Genomic DNA, 20,222 nt, shown 5'->3' with positions numbered 1-20,222 from the left:
ATCAAAACATCCGTCTCATTCTGCCACCATGCCTACCATCATCGGTAATTCTGCTCCCTGGAAGCAGGTGAGTGAGGATCGCACCAGCGAGCTTCACGACGGGCAGCAGACCTGCTATCAAACTGCTGCGATCTGGGCTCGGGTAACCGGTGAGAAGACCTTGGATGACAGCATTCATGCTTCCGTGCCCACCTGGAAAGGCGAGTCGAACTGGCAAATCGCTTATGGGTCCTATGTCTCCCCTCTAGCTTCGTTTTCCACTGAGGTGATTCACCACTCGGTTGTTTCCCAGAACTTGGTACGTTGCCATAATATCTACTCACATGCTTACTTTGCTTTTTCTCGCCTCTCCTTCTTTCTTTTTACCTGTGTTCATAAGCACATGTCTCATGTTGATAATTTACAGACTGAGCCTCACCCTGCTATTGAAAATGCCTCTGCCAACTACAGAAAAGTAGCTGCAGCTACCGAAGCCGATCTCGTTGACAGCTCTGGAGGTGATGATGCGATTGGCAAAAGTGACAAACTCAATACCCGTGGCAACACCAATGATGATGGCTTCCGTCCTGTTGCTTCTGCTAAGGACTTTATGAGTTCTTTCCGGGCTTTGCGACTCGCCAATGCCACCGCCGCCGCTGCCGCTGCCGCTGCCGAGCCTGGCCCTCCCCGTCGCCTACTGTTCAAAAACCTACCCGAGTGGGCGACCATCTCCCACGTTCTGCACCTCGTCTGGGGTGGTGCTATCGAGCGTGCCTGGACTGAGATCTCTGGCGAGGTCAATGTTCAGTTCACCGATGCCGACAACTGCAACAGATATCTTGAACTGTATCCCGAGGGCATACTCATCAAGGACGGTGATGATGTGATCCAGATCTCTATTGAGCTTATGGAAAATGACAACGAGCACCGTGAGCTTGCAAGCCGCGTCAGTACTGATGCCTCGCGTCTCGTGTACCTTTCTGGCCTGCCAACTGCCCTGATGGGACACAATGCTGAATCTATTCTCGGCATTGTCTCTCAGCCCAAGTGGAAGAACAAGGAGCTTGAGCAAATCCTGATCGAGTATGGCGCAGATGTAGGTCTTCCCCCCAAACTTAACTCCGTCGATATTGAGTGACTCACTGGCTTAATGAAGGGCAATCTTGATGTCCATGTCTTGTTCTTCAACCTCCACGATGCTTGGGAATTCTATCACAACATCAAGGACGGCACGTACGAGTGCACTCCGAAGTTTGAGGCTGACCCGTGAGTTGCTTGATTTATGCGCTTGTATCTCTTCAGAGGTCCATTTTCTCACCATATGCACGAGTAGATGTGCCCTGGCGAATGAATTTCATTTCTTTGACGTGCGCAACGAGATGTTCAGAGCCATTGTCGCTGCGAATGCAGAGTAGGTGACGCATAGCCATGTACCATCGCCTCAGTAGCTACTGCTGCCGCTATCTCATTCATGTGCTTCAGAGATGAGGGATATCCGTTTTCTAATGTTGCAGGGTTGAATATCTTCTGTTTTCTGTTTTTCTTTCTTTCCTTTACAGGAATCCCATGTGGCTGTCTCTGGCCAACACCCAGATATTTAGCTTGGGTATTTTTCAATGAAACATCACTTCCAACATTGACTCAATCTGATACTACTTACGCCGAGGGCTCAATCCTCCGTAGACCCTCCCCTCTTCTCCCCCCAGGTTTCCATCTGCTCACCTGAGTTGAAACCCTCTCTGCTCAAATTACTGCCGATCTTAATACGGCACCTCTCCCTGTGGAACTCACATACGTATTCATGAACCGCAGCAGCCAGTCAAAGAAAAGACCGCAACCAACAGCGCCAATTCATGGCAATAACCATGTCACCCGTCTCAGCACTCCAAGCCTACGCCTAGGAGACCAAATTCAGAGATGGCAGTAATGTCCGGGACTTATCCCTTCAAGGAAGGTGGACAAGGATAAAGGCCATACCCGGCGACCAAGAGTCCTTGGTAAGGTTTAGATGACGCCCCCCAATTTTTCCGATCATCCCCTCAGACCAGCTGCAGAGCGCTCAACGCCTTGTATCTGGGGGGCTTTGAATAACATCGAAACAGGAAAACGAACAGATACCCCCGCCACGTGGTAATTTGTCTCTGTGCATTGAACGCGAGATGGAGGGGGTTATGCGGGGTAAATGATGCAAATGAAGTCATGCTGAATCGTTTTCGGAGATGTGCAGGGGTCGGCTAGTTGCGGTTGGCTTCATCGGATTGGAGAACTCGAAAACCAGACTATGCCTAACACGGTAACTGAGATGTTGACAGTGACGAAGTGTTGGATGGTACGGGGCACATTGGTCATGTGTGTGTGTATGTGATGATGGATAGTTTGTGATATACAAGATGTCGGTGAGTGCCGATCTGATAGCAAGACTCAATGAAAATGAAGCACTGGCATGAATGCTGCAATAACACAGATACGGGCATCCAAGGGCATCCAAGTGCATCCAAGGGCCTCCAAGGACAAAGGCACTTTTGGCAGCGTGGTGCTAATTTGGGTAACTGCCTCGTACAGCCTAGCACCATGTAGACTGTATGTATACTGCATGTAACGACTCCCACCATTGTTCGTTACTTGATAACGAATCGGTCTAGCTGCATACCCTGAAACAGGTTGCTCTGCAGGTATGCTGCAAGCTCAGGAGATCGATCCTATAGTGGTGGCTAGCTTGGCGCTAGACTGCTGCTACTGCACTGCGGTAAATTCGGCGATCTGGCGGTAGCCAATCTGGCAGCCTGGTTCGCATCCGAGTCATTCGAGGCGTGGGCTGTTGGTTCCAATGCTGTCGGGATACATTATTCAGCAGGACTGTCACCTTCAGTGGATATCCAATACCGTACATTATGATGGTGGGGGGAGGTGGGGGTTACAGCGATGAATATCTAGCGTGAGGCTATAATATACTATACCACTACAGTACCTACAGTACAGTAGCAATGGATGCTACAGTACAGGACCGACAGTGCGCAGCAAGGCGTCCACGACAAAAGGCTACCCACAGCATATCTGCACAAAGGACCGACGTTCCCCACTTGGCATAGTTTTGACTTGTACAAAGCAAGGCAATAGAACGTGGAATGCACCGTTGACAGCCCCGCGTCGTTTCTCAACGTGCGATAGATTCGATGGCCTGCTTCTGCTGTAGAATCAGTCAATACAGCACATACTTCGTACAGCAAATCATGTTTCCGTGAAGAAAATCATTCCGTCATCCTCCCGTGTCCGTGTTCTCCGTTCCCCCGTTCTTCATTCTCCAATCTCCGTGGCTCTATTGCTCTATTGCTCCACTTGTTCGGCTACCCCGAAGTGGATTGGATCCATGGTTAATCCCTTTATTTGAAATCAAATGACTCCATGCTGGTTGGACCTTGCAAGCGAGGAGATTCCGAGCTCTATAGGTGAGGCTCTGCAAGACGCACTTGTATTTTTGGGAACCGTGTTATTACATACAGGTATTGAAATATGGTAATTTGAACTTTTTTTTTTCGTTACCAATCGAGTGCTCTGACTCGGATCCTTCAGCCACTTTCACACTCGGACATGCCTTGATTCCGCGGAGTACAGTAGACGTAGAGCTTTGATATTTGATATATATTGGACTCCTGGATGCCAACAACGGGATTGGACTGTGACTGGGGACCTAAAAAAGTCAACGTCGCATGCCGAGCCAGTCTGTTCATCAAAGCTCATCACATCGCTCATAGAAGCCCGGCTTGCCCAATGAGTCGCCACACTGAGTTAAGATGTGCAAGCTGTCGTCAGAGGTGGCCGGGCTCGAAGTCCGAACTAGGAGCGGTCACGGATGTCGACCAAAAGGTAAATGCGCGGTTTTCTAGCCTATGGATTCGAATAAAAGCTAGGATAGGGCGGATCCAGAGAATCAAGAGTCGATAGTCGGATTTTCGTATACTCCACAACACCACACTGAAGAATGCCAAGTCTGCTATACGATAGTGCCGGGTTTATACTTTCTGACAGGCAAAGTAAAATGAGAAAAAGGCAAAGACCTGCCGAAGTAGGCGAAATGCGGATCAGATTGTCATTCGATCAGGTCTTTTTCCATGTAGAGTTTCAGGGCTGAGACTCCGTTTCTGGTTGAAGGCCAAACCTCGGAGATATTCTCTCCCGTGAAGAAAAGAACATACGAATCACTTACTGCTCTGGGTATAGTCTTGAGTGCCCGTCAGTGTCAGATCCGTCAAAGGTCAGACCCATCAAGCCACGGGTAAATACTGGAGGGTGAATACGACCTCTTCCGAATCCCACACACCATGTTGCTCCAGACTGGCCACTCACACGTCCGAGATTGAGGATGAGTTTAGACATCCAAGACAGGACTCCAGTCATCGGCCGAAGTGAAACACCCTAACAAAGAGATAGTCCACGTTACAAGGCCCGATCCCGGAGCTAAGGACCCAAGGCTCTGGCTTCGGTGTGATGACGGAGCATTAGTCCTTGCCTCTGTCGTCAATGCCTGGGGTTTGATTGGAGCGGCATGGAGGGAGGAAGGAAGGTGCACGTGTGGGCATTGACCTGATCGCTCTCTCACCGATAGTTATAAAATATCCCAGTGGAGGATACCACGGATACACACCAGTATACAGTACTCAGCGATCCAGGCGTGCCATGCACCTCATGGCCATAGTCATGATCATCACCACTTCAGCCCGGTCGCTAATGATCACCGACATATGTCGTCCTCGTCTGCCGTCCACGAGTATGCAAGTTACAGTAGCAATCCAGGGATGATGGCTGTTCCGACTCTTCGCTCGCCCCTTCCCACTACATCAACGAATCAAAACTCCCTTTGCTGCGCATTTACTGTTGGTTCTTGGCCCTTTCACTTCGAAGGATTCTTCATGTCACATCCCACTACTCATACATAGCCGTACATGGACACACAGGTCAATCCTGCACCCGTTCAACGCCTCCAATCTCCAACGTCCAGCCCCAACCCACATTCCCATCCCCAACCCCCAACTCCCAACCTTGCAGTGCCAATCCTTCAAGTTGCGTAAATACCGTTGCAGCTCTTTCTCTTCATGTCCGTACTTTGTCGGTATGGCGACATCCATACCAAACACCGTAGGCCCACTATCCTGCTCGCACTTTACCCCGTATCTCGCGTACGGATCACCTGCCCTGTAAGTTGACAGTAACGTGATCCCTCCATAGGGTTGAGTAACACCGTATGCGCATGTACAGTTAGTATGTAGTACTATTGTCGTCGTACAGTTCCACTTTGGGTCTTCACCTCTAGTATCCATATCTCTCCAAGTTATAAAAAAAAAAAAAAAAAAAAAAAAAAAGGGTACAGAGGACTAAACATGAATAATTTCAGATGTAGCGAATTACGTTGTCCCGCATAGAGCCCCCACTATATCTGTTCTGGGATATGATTGGCGGCATTTATACGCGCTGGCCTATCACGGCACGCGGTATGGACGGGGCAGTTAGTGGGTCTCTGCTTTTCCATTAAATTAAGGTCTGTACGGAGTTCCGGTATGTCGGTATGCTGGTAATGGGTAATGGGGTTGAGACCCGGGGGGCTATTTGCTGCACAGACCTAGTAAGCCAGGCAGATCAGGTTCAAGGAACTGAAGAGGGTTCGAGTATCTGCAGGCTATGCAATCTGGTAAATGATTATGGTCGTGGAAAATGAACATATTGATGACCAACAACAATCTACCCAGGCATGCATATAGTTCACATATTTCTACTGTATCTTGAAGAGAGACAAAGCAAGTAACTACAGTACAGACGCACTAGCCGTCGAAGCACACAGTCTGCACACTCAGTATCGTTACTTTTATTTATTGCTAAGCGTGAGGTAATCAACGCAAGCCCGCGATCGTCCAAGTGCGAAAATAAGCAAGCGTCGGCAGTCAGAAAGTAATCGTCACGCAAAACCACGTGTCCCTAGTGCGGAAGAGGCCCCTGCTAGAACGGTGCGCTTGCGTAGCTAAGGGATCCAGTGGCTCTGATGAGCCGGCGTAGCGTCAGCCACCCCTTCAAGACTAACCCGTCTGGAAGGTATTCCGCGAGAGCAGGATGAGACATCACTCCTCCAAAGTAGACCATGGCTCCGCCGATCACAAGCCGCGTCGTGAAGATGATCCGCGCAGGTAGAGATAGGCGTGACTGTAATCCACCAGGTGGAGATGGGAGAGCGTGAGACTCGGAGTGATTCCATTCTCGATGCCCAAATCCAGGTACGGAGTGCGGAGTTTGTAGGGCGATATTCCTAACGGAGTACTCCGTTCATACTTCATGGCCTGATTCGTATTGTAATTACCGAAGGGGTCGTATTTGAAATCCAGCCCTGTCAGTCAATAGGCGTGTACGGTGGTGAAGGTGTAACACTGTATCGGGATGACAATACCAATATGAATGGCTCGTTTTCATTCGCTGTTTCGCTTATCATTTCTTTGTTCTGTAAGAATTCCAGAACTACGCCAGAAGACGGAGACTTTTTTTTTTCCTTTCTCCCGAGATGTTATCCTCAAGGTCGCATCTGGAATGTCACAGCCCTAGGCTGAATCCAGGAAAAGCTGGGAGCGCGCTAGTAGATACTGTATATTGGGCACCTCCTTGGCAGAGGCATCTCTGTTCTCTTCCCAGCCGATGTGAGGTCACGGACATCATGATCATGGGTGTCTCGGGTTCGGCTATATACAGGGACTAGTATACAGTATGGATAGCATAGCTAGGCGAACGGAGTGAAACAAAGTACATGTTTTCTCTGCCGCCGTTGGGGCTACTTCATTTCCCCTTCCTGGCGATTGCAGCGCTGCAGCGCTGCAGCGCGGAAAACCCCCATGTCAAGTACGTCGAGCTAGCAAGAAAGAGGATTAGGTCGTCTATGCGCATGCGCAATGCGCATGTTGCTCCGTAGGGTGAACCGTACGGCCATTCACGAGCTGGGGGGTTACCCCGAGACTCGTTTAGGGCATCGATGGCGTGGGGTCCAAGAAGCGGAGTTGGGCTACGTGTGTCTTGTATATCATCGCGCTAGTTACAACGTATGCGCAGCAGAGTGCTTTTCTATACTAATGTAAGTGTCGTATCTACATTAGTGCGGATAATTTCTGCATGATTATCACCATGCGGCTGAAACATACATCTTGAGGCGGGAGGGGTGTTTGATTTGTGTCTTAGGGTATGTGTATAGATGGGAGTCGGATCCGACGATCGGAGATTGATTCGGTTGAAGACGAAGGGGGGAAGAGGGGGGCGCAAGTCTTTCTTTGTTTGACGTTCGCTTCATTCTCCCGAGAAAGGAATGGCTTGAAGGATTACTCTGAAAAGCGAAAATTCGAGTTCTTTTTTAATTTCTGGAACTTATGATGTGTTGTAAACGTGTTTTGGCGCCGGGCTTTGCGCCTCCCAACACTGAGTCAATGTTGCATCTTGCATGCAGATGTATACTGTCAGGTGCTCAATACAGGGATACCCGGATTCCAAATCAGTGTATTTACATCATGCCACGATCTGACAGTTCGGCGCAGTTCGGGGGATCGTCTCCGATCCAAGAGTTTGATTCATCCCGAGCCTCAATTGGAGACCCATGGTTCAATTGATGCATTTGGCCCCAACTCGGGCTTTGGCGCGTCTATGCGTATACCGGAATAGTCAAATCCTGGGCGGAAGATTCCCGTTTCCAATGCGGGTACCAATGGGTAGATGAAGTCTAGATTGTTCAGATGCCACCTTCCGACACTCCGAGATTAATAATTATCACCATCCTCATATTACGTGCTCGGTTGGCGGCTATCGCTAATGATTAGCACCAGGACATAGCGTCCGTGGCGGGCTCCATGCTCGAAATTGGATTTCTAACCCTAAACAGCTAAAAACTGGAGTTTCGACACATCCAAACATCCAATCTGCGAACAAAGAACGAAAGAAAGAACGAGATAAAGACACAAAGAAAAAGAATATGAAATCATCAGCGACATGATTGGTTCGGACAGCCTCATTCCTTCATTAATTGGAATTTCTTTTGGGCGAGACTAAGTATGCACAGCATGACTCGTAAAAAGGCCAAGGGTTTGAATACATAACCCTGCACCATGGAAATCCCAACGGGCTATCTTTCTAGGAAGGAGTCGCAATTTGGTTCGAGCGGGTCAGGAACGTTTGATTGGATTATATTAACCACATACTAGAGAATGAGAGAGAGGGAGAGAGAGAGGCAACTAGCCGAACTTGAACTTGAACTTGAACTTGAACTTGAACTTGAACTTCCAAACTCCCTTGAACCTCAAATTATCCGAGTTAGGCCCTCACGTGATTGACCTCGCCTGCGGCTACGCGACTGACGAACGCCAACGCTTTCCATGATTGGATCTAGTGGAGCGGAAACAAAGAGAGAAGCGGGGGGAGGAGCTGGCTTAGCCCCGTGTTGATCTGATCTGCACGGAATCGGGGCCTTCAGGGACTTGTACGACCAGTTCAGCGCCTGAGTGAGAGGCTTGCCAGGGGTCTCGGAAGCAGCAGACCATACAGCGTCGACAGATGACGTCCCCCCCTCCCTGTTGGGCCAGAGAGACGGCGCTTGCGCAAGTTGACTGCGCCGCGCAGATAACATGCTGTTTTTTTTCCCCTTCTGTTACATTGATTGTTTCGGGTTTCGGGTTTTTACCAGTGACCATTTCACACTTGGGGACTGTCCATTCCGCGTTTAAGGACCAATATAGACGGATAGACCGACAGGCAGAACGTGGGCGCTTAGTTGCGCCCATATGAAATCTCCTCTTTTGGGCTTCGGCTCCTGACGAAAATCCCAAAAACCGTTGGCGGCAAATGCAGATGACCGACGATCTTGGTCAAGGCGCAGATCTAGGGAGAAAATGGCGCAAAAGGACCAAAATTACCATACGAGAGAGTGGAGGCCGATCATGCAGCTCGGCTGGACCGTCAGCATGGGCGGTCTCTTGACGGGAAATCCGTTTCAGTGATGTAGGTAATATAGTATGGAGAAGGTGTGTATCCTATAGATGCCGATCTTGCTAAGACTGAAGAGGATAGAGAAGAGCTTGTGCCACATCCTCTCGGACATCTAACCTTGGAAAATGCGTTGGCAGTTCGCCGAATTGAGCCCGCATTAGCTCGACACGTTCATTCGTTCGTGGTGTCCCAAGGCCATGGCGTACGTCGCAACAGATGACTCTTGCGTCTACCAATAGACGCCGCGCGTTTGTGTTGGTTTTTAATTTCACGGTCATGTATCTGTATAGGAAATCCAGCTGTACCGAAACAGAAACAATGAAATGGGGGGAGGTGAAAGAGCCAGACAGAGCATACGTCCATACTCCGTACTATTTTAGCGGCTATAGAATTTGTCATTCTCGCGCTAATAGTGTAAAAGGTAAAAGGGTAAAGGTGTCAATCTCCTCCCATTGCCGCGAAAAGGGAGAACTTTGATCGCCACCTTTCTTCAAAGATATCAATTTAAATAGTGGCAAAAAGATTAATAAAAGAGAATAAAAGAAATGTCTCTCTCCACCGGACACGGAGCACCCTGTCCGGTTCACCGATTAATTATTTTTTATTCTCTGGGGGTGGAACCAAACCACCCCTGTAGCCTTGTGTATCCGCGGTACACAGCTATACACAGCTATACACAGCTATACAGAGCTATACAGGGGGCCAAAGGAGCAGACAGTTAGCTTCTTCTCTGTTTCTCATTTAAGGCTCTGATCTGCTTTTTTTTTCCCTTAAATCTTTTTGTGTTTTCGATCTATAAACCTTGGCTTGGTACCCCAGCTATACTTCATCCCACCTCCCTTACTTCTACCCATGTTCATTCCAAATATCTCCCAATGATTTGGATCTGATATACGGAGTTTCTCCTACTTCCTCCCCACTATAATTACTTTGGTCTGTGCAACCACCTGGAGATCCAAAAAAAACCAAAACAACGAAAGCAACGTGAAGCTCGGCACTTCATATCCTCCCCTGCCAGATTTAGATCGATTTCGATCTATGAAATCATAAACCGACTCGCTGGACTCTCTCCACAAGACACATTCACAATGGAAACACGCACAGAATACGCACAACTGCCCTCAACACGGCAAAGTCGCATGAAAATCGATGCCCTCTTAAACCCAGGTGAAGGAGACAGCTACACAGACTCACCTCGCTCGCAACACACCTCAATCCCATCTATCCACAGCTATCAACACTCGCCAAGTTTCCCCCCAAGTCCAAACTACTGGTATGGAGGATACCACGACACCAGTCCGGGGGCACACTCCAGCGCAACCCACAGCAGCAGCCATAGCCATAGCCAAGCAGGACCGGGACCAGGACCAGGACCAGTGCTAGCCCACCCCCAACCCCAAAGCCAAGCCCAAAACCAACACATGTTTCTCACCTACCGCCCCTCCAACCAAATGAGCGCAACCCCCAGCGCAAGACACAACAGCGCCAGCAACCAAGGCTCGATTTCCGGCTCGGGCCCAGGTTCCCGCTCCACCAACTCCTCCCCAGACCCCTACCACCCCCAAAGCCGCGAACGCTACGACAGCGTGTCCAGCAGCTCCAGCGCAAACGCGGACCGGCGCCGGCCTCCGCGGCCCAAGTACGAGGAGGAGGAGATGTACTTCATCTGGTACCATCGCGTTGATCTGTGTCAGGAGTGGAAGGAGGTGCGCGAGGCGTTTAATCGGCAGTTCCCTGATCGCCAACGACGCGGCTTTCAGGGCATCCAGTGCAAGTTCTATCGCTTCATTAAGGAGAAGAAATGTCCTACGTTACGGGAGCAGCGTCGCATGCGCGATGGCGAGTTCCTTCGCGAGGGCACGAGTGTTCAGGGTGGGACTGATTCTGGGGCACCGCGGTTTGGGGTTATTGAGTGGGGGAAGGTTTGGTATCCTTGGATGAGAGAGAGTCGGGAAGAGATTTTGAGGTTGTGATTCTTGGGAGGGTTTCTATTGGGGGTTTTTTTTCTCTCTTTACTGTTGCCTAGTTATCTAGACTTTTGGGTTGGGTTCTTTGTTTGCGCTCGTTCACTTGTTGGGTTGGGAGGTACTCTCATTTTTTGGTCCTTGTCTTTGTACTTTGGGTGGCTTTGTCTCTTTTTTTTTTTTTTTTTCTTCTTGCTCTGTTTTGTTCTCTCTCAAGATACCTCACTGGAGTTTCGTTTTTCAGCGTGGGAGGTCTATTGTTGTGACCCCTGTCAGTTGACAGGGTGTTTTGTTTTGCAGCAGGATGCTCACTCCCTGACTTGTTTTTGATGTCTACTACACTATATTATATGATCGTGACCCGGAGCAATCCTGTCAGAAATAGCTATCAACAGCTTGAACGAACCTCAAGCTCAAATTTCGATTCACATTCAAATTCAATCTTCTGCGGGACATGACTCGTAAGCATTTGGAATACCAAGTTTCCATATGCTATAGTCCGCCCAGCCCGTAATCTGAATTCCGCTGGAGACTAGCGAGTAGCCACAGCCTGATTGATTTGTTCTATCAAGAGCGTAAAAGATCAACGAATGAAATGAGTCCCCAGGCTTCGTCGATCGTGGGGTCCAATCCTTCGTTCCGAGACCCAGCAGCCCAGCAGAGCCAGGACCCTAGACAAGGCTCAAACTCTGCGTCATACTATAAACTTGGTTCAATTATCGAAAATATCGCCTCATGTCTACCAAATGCATGCAGCCCCCAATGTCAATCGTTGCGAAGGATCAATCCTGAAAGGACACACACTTTGGCCACCCGTGGCTGCCAACCCAACCAACACACAATCAAAAAATAAAGAAGCCCTCCCCTCCCCAGACGGCCCCCAAATCAATCTCAGACGATCGAGGATCGACAACAGTGATCAGTGACCAAGGACCAGTAATCACATACAGTACCACAGCCGCGGACATGCAATACCCGCCAAACCAGGCAAGCCATCACAATAGCAATTGTAAAGTCGGTCAAAGCACCCACAAACCCCAGTCAAGACCAACACATACACACACAAAAGAAAAGAAAAAAAATAATAATATAAATACCAAAAAAGAAGAAAATGCGCTTGAGTTTCGCAGTGCAGCAAACTAGCTGCATGGGCACCGTCGATCGGCGGTAGAATAGACGCGTTGGATATGAGATATGAGATGAGACACATATAACGTACATCCCCTCCTGGACATATGCGTAGGCGATCTGCAGAACGCCTCGGAGATCCTGGTCAAACGCAGAGGAACCGGGAGCCGGAGAAAGGAGGTCTGGCAGAAGTGAGGAGTCAAGCGCAGCTCTGACGAGGGCGTGCCAGTCACAGTGGTTGACTCTGTCCTGTACATGATATGTATAGCGGTAATGGACTGTACTGTATAGGGGGTGGGGGGTGGATTGGATGTGTCGCGCGCAAGCGCTCACCGTTAGGATGTCATTTTGTTGCGTTTAACGTTTATCTGGGATGGGGATGCTTTGGTCTTTTTTTTATTCCTATTTAATTTTGATTTTGGAACTCGCTCTCGCTCTTGATTATATGTATGCTGGTGGGATGTCTTGGGATTCGAAGTGGGTGACGGATCGGTCTGGCACTGGAACAAGGGAGAAGAGGATAATGATCTTCAATGGGTGTAATTCACTGAACTGACACGGTCTACCGTATAGTATGAACGAACAAGTACCGGAGAAACAGTACAGTAGACAGCAGAAGCGGCCAGACTGCAATGGCATTGGATCGCATCAAGATCCTCTTCTGACAATGGAGACTAGCGTCGGGATCGGGGAACCGTCCCGCGGACGCCTTTAATTTTTCTCTTTGCCGATCTCTTCGCGTGAAGCCCAATGTCTTAGCTTCAACCTCGACCAATTTGGGGATTGGAGAAGTACTTTTGGGGAAGGAAATCGGAGGTGGACCAAACCGAGATCCATACCGTAGTCTGTACCGGGCTCAGAGGGCCAACATAGGCTGGAACAGAACGACTGTGAATGTTGATCTGCACTGGTCATGTAAGTCTAGACCGATGACATGGGGAAATGGTGAAAAAAAAGGTGAAATGGTTGAGAGCAAAGATACGATATTCGTTCCGTGGGGAAGTGTTCAACCGATTTCCAAGCAGATAAGTGACTATATTTTCACCACAGTCTAGAATAGGCATATCGTGGGAGAACGGTATAGAGGACTGTACACAGTCAGACTAGAAATTCAACTTTTCTTCAAAGGCTGACGCTCGTGCAGAAAGGATTCGGGAATTGACACTGCATGACACATGCCACAGATGCCCCCCAGGTGTATTCCGCATACACCGAACACACGAACACGAAAATAACGGGAAATTTTACCAGAAATTAACAGCCGCTATACAGTGTAGAGAAGGACAAGCACCGGTATACTAGTAAACAAAGCCAAGCACCTCCCTCCCCCCCCACTCGGCACGAACTTCCCCGGCGCCATAGTTCGCCCTAACAAGGCCACAGTCCACCCGATCCCCCCTGTCGCTGTCGAATCTCATCAGCACTAAATGAGATAGGCAAGAGGGGCGCCCTGAAGCACACTCTGATTGGAGCCTGCTTAATCTATTTCCACCAATCCCGGCCTGCAGATTCCGTGTAAGCGAAGTAAGCGATCCGAATGTGGATTGTGGGTTTTGCTGTCTTGATTGTAATGGCGGTATTGTGGTATGAGTGTGTACGGTATTGTATGGGAGTATTACCATATACCATATCAGGGTGCAGTATGGTCGATGCGCGGAATGCTCATCGTGTTGACATTCATCTCGTATGGGGAAAACCAGGACGAAGGTGAGAGGCTGTGTCAGGTTGGGCGGGTAGGGATTGTGGTGGTACGGACACAGTAGGTAATGGGTCGGGGGTCGTATTATCGACGTGCATATGTGAGTGAATGGAGATGGCGAGGGTGGAATTCGGTGCACATAGGTCAATCCTTCCTGGTTGATGGAGGTGGGCGTGTTACGGGTGTTTCTGCTGTGGGTATGTTCTTGCCTATGGCCGTTGCCAGGTTACATGCGTTTTGCAGGAGGCGTTTCGGGGTATGATTAGATATCTACTAACCTAGGTAGGGAAATGTACAGGGCTGCGATATGTAGGTCTAGTGTGGGATGGGTTGGATGGAGCCATTGCTCAGTGGGTACTAGTAACGGTCGAATACGTGAATTCGTGTGCTTCTGTAGGGCCGTGATATGGAAAGAGGGCCCAGAAGCAGAGAGATCAACAGAAGAATGCATCAGCGGGATGTTTTTCGGTGTATACTAATGAAACGGATATTGAGCACCCGCTAACCCAGATAAGAGCAAGGAAAAGAGAGCACAGTTATGACTTTTCAATGGCAATAGAGCAGGCTACCCATCAATACAAGTAGAAAATCAGTAATCATCAGAGTCCGAACCCTGGCCACCATAGCGTGAGTTATATCCGTAACCAGAGTTAAAACCGTCCTCACTGGCAGAGTCGTCAAAATCAAAGCCATCATCGTCAGAGGATATCTCCTCGTCGGGGTAGTCATTAGCAGGATTGTTCTCGGCTGGATTGGGAAGTCTATTAGCACGAGTCCAAACATCGCAATTCAAGGACCAAGGGAACCTTACCATTCGAATCCGCATCCTCACTATCCCACTCCTCTTCATCATCCTCGACGAAATGCTCCCAGTACTGCTCATCCTCTTCGGTGATAACAATAACACCAACACCAGGTTGAGCCTTGGGAGCATTCTTCTGTTGCTGCTCGGATTCATACTCAGAAAGAGGATTCCGGAGCATCTCGCTCTCCGATAGCGGGCGCCGAATGTAAACATCGTAGACATAGTCGCCATCATCATCTTCCGGCTCAGGCGCATCATCCACAGCCTCCTCATTCTTCAGTGGAGACTCTGCCTGAGACTGAGGCTGAACAGGAGCGATCCTAGGTTCCTTTGGCAGCCTCGGCTGATATTTCAATGGCGACTTAGGCGCAGAGCTCACAGGCCGAACAATCGAAGGAGCCGACACATTCACATTTGCATTTTCAGCAAGTCGCGCATCAAGATTCATATCATGCTCTTGCTCATCGTCATCACCTTGAAGCTCGAGAGCAACCTGCTCAAAGTCCCTAGCAAGCCGCTCAGACTCCTCCTCCCAGTTACTCTGGGGTGTCATCTGCGCAGATTTCTCAACAGTCTCACTCAGGCGATCCTTTGCCGCAGAAATCGACCCCTTCCGCTGCTCTCTCCACCGCCGCTCAGCCTGATTAACAACAGGTCGCTTCCGCGGCTTGACAGGCGACGCCGGAGCCGAACCCTCCACGATCTCCTTCGGCGGAAGCGAGATCCCGCGATCCCCAAGCTGCGCCTGCGCAACCATATCAGAGACCATGGAGGTCTTGCGTGAATGCGTGCGCCGATGCAACTGCTCGACTAGCACAGCAACTCCTGGCGCGGGTCCATCAATACGGCGTTTCTGGACTCCGCCAGGGCTGCGCAAAGAACCAAGATTTGATCGCGAAATCTGGAAGCGGCGGAGGGACTGGGTGCGGCTAGGTGATGCGTTTCGGGATGCTTGTTTGGATTCACCTTTTGCCGATGCCGATGCCGATGCCGAGTCCGAGGTACTGGGTCTGGATCGAGACCCGGATCCAGATCTAGCGGTTACTGCATCTGCAGCTGCAGGGCTGGGCTGTCCTGGCGAAGGCGGAGCTTGGCCCGAGTAAATGAGGTGGCGGCGTTTTTCCTCAAGCTCTTTGCGCGCAGCTGCGAGGCGCTGCGCCTCGCGGATTTCGGCGCCTGGTGAGGTTGCTCGGACTGTGGGCACGCCATTGCCAATGCCGATTCCGTTTGACGATGCCGGTGGGCGGCGGTTTACATGTAGACTGCTTACTGAGCGCGGGCTGCGTAGGAGACGGTGCGCTGCTGGGTGCGCTGTTGATGGCGGACTTGAAGATGCATCTGAGCTTTCGCTGGCTTTCAGTGTTACTCTGTGGAAGACAAAGTCTGTGAATCGTCTTTTGGTTTGGTGGAGTGCCGATTGGATATCTGGTAATCTGATAAGCGGGTGGTTTCCAATTGTTTTAATTGGAATTTCAGGGCCAGGGTACGAGATAGGCTCTTATGCATGTTTTTGGAGGGGTTTACATCGCGGGGAAAAAAACAAGGGGAGCATTTTCTTACAGAGGGTTTCCACGGGCTCTTCCTCGCGTCTGCGCTTGATATTGATCTGCTCTGGTGGAAGCGCCATACTGTGATGCCTTCCGTTGATCCGGCGATGAGAAAATTGATGTTGAAATGGAGGGATAGGAGAGCGAGTTGGTGATCTGAAGCCTCCATTTTGATGCATCTGATCCGTTCCTAGTTGGGTCTAGCGTGGCACGTGATATGTATATCGTGAAAGGCGAACGACTACACTTGGCTCGCTGTGTTGAAGTCTACAAGAGAACTAAAATGCTCGATCAAGATATCACTGGCTTGGGTATCGCAATGGGTATTTTCATCGATTCATTTCTATGCTTTCCCGGGAGATTCCCACTAGTTACACATCTGCAGCCCTACTTGCATCCTCTTTGCAACCAAAATATTCAAGGCAGGCGAGCTCAGAGGGCTGATAATTCCACCGAATCAGACCACCGATATACATCCCGCCCAAAAAGATGATAATGTGAAGGCACTAACCAAAAGACCGTGAGAAAGAGCACCCAGGGTCCGAGTGGGGTGCACTCTCCCTTGTGGTAGATCATCCAGTGAAACATGCGGTGTGCTCAGTCTCTAGACCAAAATAAAATGAATAAAAAGATGAAATGGAAGATGAAAAGAAGGAAAGGCCTCAGAGCCAGCTAGCAATACATGGTGATGAAGAAGGGAAAGATGGCATGAAAAGAAATTAAAAGGGGAATAGAAATCATTGGCGGCGAACTGAGTATGTTCGGTCAAAATGGGGAACAAAATCCAAAAAGCCAAAAGAAGCCAAAGTAGAGAAGAAAGAAAAAGGGGGTGGAAGTGAATGGCAAAGAGCCAGCAAGGTAAATAAAAGGAGATTATGACCAATACAAGAAACGAATCAGAAGGGGGAAGTAAAAGGACATGACAATCAAGAAGGGACTATATGTATGAAAAATGAGAAGAAATGGCATTAGATTCACCGAGGGCAATGAGTCAAATATGCATCAACCGGGTATGCATGCTTTGATGCAAATGATTATTTGGCTCCAATCTCCTCTTCCGCCCAGCCGGGCAGGGAGTTTTCGTTCTGAATGGCCAATCCATATCCGGGGTGGTTGAGGCCGCCGAGCGCCGAACCATAGCTAGAGAAGCTGCTCTGGGGCTGGTGGGCAGCCCCTGTGCGGTGGCTCTGCTGGCCGGAGATAGGACCAAAGGGCTCTTGGGAGAAGGAAGGCAAACTGACGGCTCGGGAGTGTGAGGCACGGGGCACGCTCAGGCTGCTGGTGCTAGCGTGGTGACCATGACCGGACCCATTACCCACGCTCAGGTAGCTGTTGTTGGAGGACTTGTGTGGGTGCATTGGTGGGTCCATGCTGCCGTTGGAGAGGTCGCCGTTGGAGGCTCCGTTATACATGGACTGCTGAGGCTGGATCTGGGACTGTGCCTGTAGGCCAGCCAGGGCCATTGGGTCTCTGAGACCGTTCTCTTGATCCTGCGTCTGGTGGGCAGACATCTGGTTCAGGTACATGGTCAGAGGGTTGTTAGATCCGACGTTAAGGACGCCAGAGGGGGAGGAGACAGTCTGCAGGGGGTGACGCTGATGTCCATTCTGAGAGCCCGTAGAGCCGGGTGCTGGGGAGAGAGCGGGACGAGTCGGGCTAGACTGAGAGCCGGACTGGCTGAGGTTCTGCTGAAATCCGTTGAGAGCGGGGGTAGGCGACTGAGGACCTTCCAAGCCGGATCCATTGCGGCCCTGGCCATTTTGGTTGTTGCCAGCCTGGCGGGGAGGGTTTCCACAACGGTCCTTACCAAAGTTGATCTTGAAGCGGCGGTAATCCTCACGGTTGCGCATACCCTCAATGGCCTTGATAGCATTGGCGATGTTGGTGAAATTGACAAAGGCACAGCTCTTCTCGCGCAGAGTGTTGACCAGCTCAATCTCACCGTACTCCGAGAAGTCCTGACGGAGGCGTTCCTCCGTCCAGGCCTCGTCCAAGTTGCCGATATATACGTTACGCGATGCGCCTCCGCTAACTGCCAACGCAATGGCGGGTGGAAGAGGACCAGAGTGCTTGCCCCAGCCGATCTTGAGTCGGCGGTTGTGGATCATCAGACCCTGAAGATTGCTCAGGGCATAGAACGAGGCAGCCGAGGTAGGATCGATGAACGTGACGAAGCAAATGTGTTTGTCAGGAATATACCTGACGTGATGCAACAGGCCTCCACGAACAACGTTACAGATCTCTTCAATGGTGGTCTCAGGGTGAATGTTACCAAGGTAGATGGTTCGGTTACCCAGGTTGTTGACACCGCCCGCTGTCGTGGCCACGGCAGCCGCAGCCACGGACTGTTGCGCAAGCGCATTGGAAATCAAGTCCCGATCCGCAGTGTTGAGGACATGTGCGTATCCAGGCGCGATTCCCAAGAACTGAGCAGCGTTTTGCTGCTGAGTCTTGGATACATACGCGCAACGGTCCTTACCGTAGAACACTCGCTTTGGCGCCTGCCATTGCTGCTCCTGAGGGAGCTGGGTCACGGCCTTCATCGCATTACTGATGGAGAGGAAGTGCACAAAGCCAATGGCTTTCTCCTTGACAATCTTCACGGTGTCAATGGGTCCAAACTTGCCCAATTCCTCCCGGAGGTCATCCTCGGCTGTCTCCTCGGGAAGATTTCCAAGGTAAACATTACGCGACGCGCCCGACTGTTGAACAGCCAGGGCTACAGAGGTTGGAACCTGAGACGGCTTGCCCCAGCCAACCTTGATATCATTTCCCTTGATAGCCAGCTTCTTCAAGATGGCATCAGAGTGGAAATGAGTAGCAGAGCTGCTGTCCAAGAAGGAGATGAACGCGCAGTTCTTATCAGGGAGCAGACGGACGGACTCAATCTGGCCGCTACGCACATGATTCAGAATCTCCTCGGCAGATGTTTCAGCTGGGATGTTTCCTAGGTAAACAGTGCGGCTGGTCCCTGACAGCATGCCCGGGGCCACTGAAGCCTGGGGGCTCCCCAGAGCCGCATGACCCATACCTCCAAGACCGTTGATGGGTGACTGAGGGCCCATCATCTGAGATGCACCCATGCTGTCTGGCGACATCATTCCATATAGACCATGGTTCTGCATTCCTTGAGTTGGGCTGTGCATGTGGTTCTGGTTGTTCTGAACGTGTCCATTGCCATTGACCTGGGGAAAGCCACCGAAGTTGGCGAACTGAGGCGACTGGAAGGCCGAGGGAGTTCCCGGTTGAAAGGGGCTGCCCACCAGCAGTTGGGAGGGTAAAAGGGGGGTGAAGTTCATATCGAACCCGGAAGCCATATCGGATTGGTGGCCAGGGTTTGTGTTTATAGCGGGAATATTGGCGCGACGGGCGTTTCGATCCGAGAATCCTTGCACTGAGTGAGGGTGATTATTGTTGTATGCTCCGTGGGAAAATCCAGTGTCGCCGTTCAGCGCGTATTTGGACCCGGGAGGGATTAGACGCGAGTTGTTCGAGATGCTTGATACATCCGAGGTTTGCATGGCGAGGTCGAGTCCTAAGGAAGTCGAGACGACTACCAGATTGAGGAGGCTCTGAGAAGGAAAAAGAAAGGAATTATCAGATCACCATTCAAGATCTCAGGAGGTCATTCTCCACACTGAGGGGGGGGGGGGGGTTGTGTTCAGAAAAGGGGAGAATGTAAAGATAGGCAAAGAAAGAGTACAAGGAGGAAACCGAAAGACAATAGAGGTGTGGCTAAATGAAAGGAATGTCAAAAGGGAATGAAGACCAACCGTTTCTCCGAGAATGCGTTATGTTCAGTTGGCCATGCGATTAGACGAAAAGGAGAAGAGAAGCTACAAACAGTTAGCCGGAAAGAGATAAGTGGGAACAGAAGTGGGAAAACACGAGAGAAAAAAAAGGGGGGGGCCTATGGACTTAGACTTACCTGGACTAAAAATTAAGAAATTGGACAGGCAAAAGGAAAAAAGAAAAGAAAAGAAGGGCAGGGTTTAAAGGAATGAAAGGTAAGGAAGTGAATCCAGGTAAGGTATGAGAGAGTAAAAAAAAAACACCACATAAAAGGGGCAAATCGTCAGAGTGGATTAAGGGGTCGAACTACA

At 50.2% G+C, this 20,222-nt stretch overlaps 4 protein-coding genes across 4 annotated transcripts; 2 read left to right on the top strand and 2 right to left on the bottom strand.

The window, feature by feature from the left end:
- Window positions 1–28: 28 nt before the first annotated feature.
- On the top strand, window positions 29–1,388 carry N7511_005521 (uncharacterized protein; the record flags this gene model as incomplete). The annotated part of the gene is made up of 4 exons (XM_057127898.1): window positions 29–298; window positions 407–1,075; window positions 1,136–1,245; window positions 1,313–1,388. Coding segments are annotated over 4 exons (1,125 nt in total), but the record flags the coding sequence as incomplete, so codon positions are not given.
- An 8,676-nt stretch (window positions 1,389–10,064) lies between these two features.
- Window positions 10,065–10,949, top strand: N7511_005520 (uncharacterized protein; the record flags this gene model as incomplete). The annotated part of the gene is made up of 1 exon (XM_057127897.1): window positions 10,065–10,949. One exon carries the CDS (start codon window positions 10,065–10,067, stop codon window positions 10,947–10,949), a length of 885 nt encoding a protein of 294 aa, XP_056984414.1.
- Window positions 10,950–14,356: 3,407 nt separating this feature from the next.
- Window positions 14,357–16,199, bottom strand: N7511_005519 (Iwr1 domain-containing protein; the record flags this gene model as incomplete). Its single annotated transcript, XM_057127896.1, has 3 exons — window positions 14,357–14,514; window positions 14,579–15,997; window positions 16,133–16,199. The coding sequence occupies 3 exons, from the start codon at window positions 16,197–16,199 to the stop codon at window positions 14,357–14,359; spliced, it is 1,644 nt and encodes a 547-aa protein (XP_056984413.1).
- A 954-nt stretch (window positions 16,200–17,153) lies between these two features.
- On the bottom strand, window positions 17,154–19,640 carry N7511_005518 (putative differentiation regulator (Nrd1); the record flags this gene model as incomplete). Its single annotated transcript, XM_057127895.1, has 1 exon — window positions 17,154–19,640. The coding sequence occupies one exon, from the start codon at window positions 19,638–19,640 to the stop codon at window positions 17,154–17,156; it is 2,487 nt and encodes an 828-aa protein (XP_056984412.1).
- Between the last annotated feature and the right edge of the window lie 582 nt (window positions 19,641–20,222).

The sequence above is a fragment of the Penicillium nucicola genome, assembly GCF_028828085.1.
Source record: "Penicillium nucicola strain IBT 29836 chromosome Unknown utg000005l, whole genome shotgun sequence".
Lineage (NCBI taxonomy): Eukaryota > Fungi > Ascomycota > Eurotiomycetes > Eurotiales > Aspergillaceae > Penicillium > Penicillium nucicola.
This window is presented reverse-complemented; position numbering and strand designations above follow the sequence as displayed.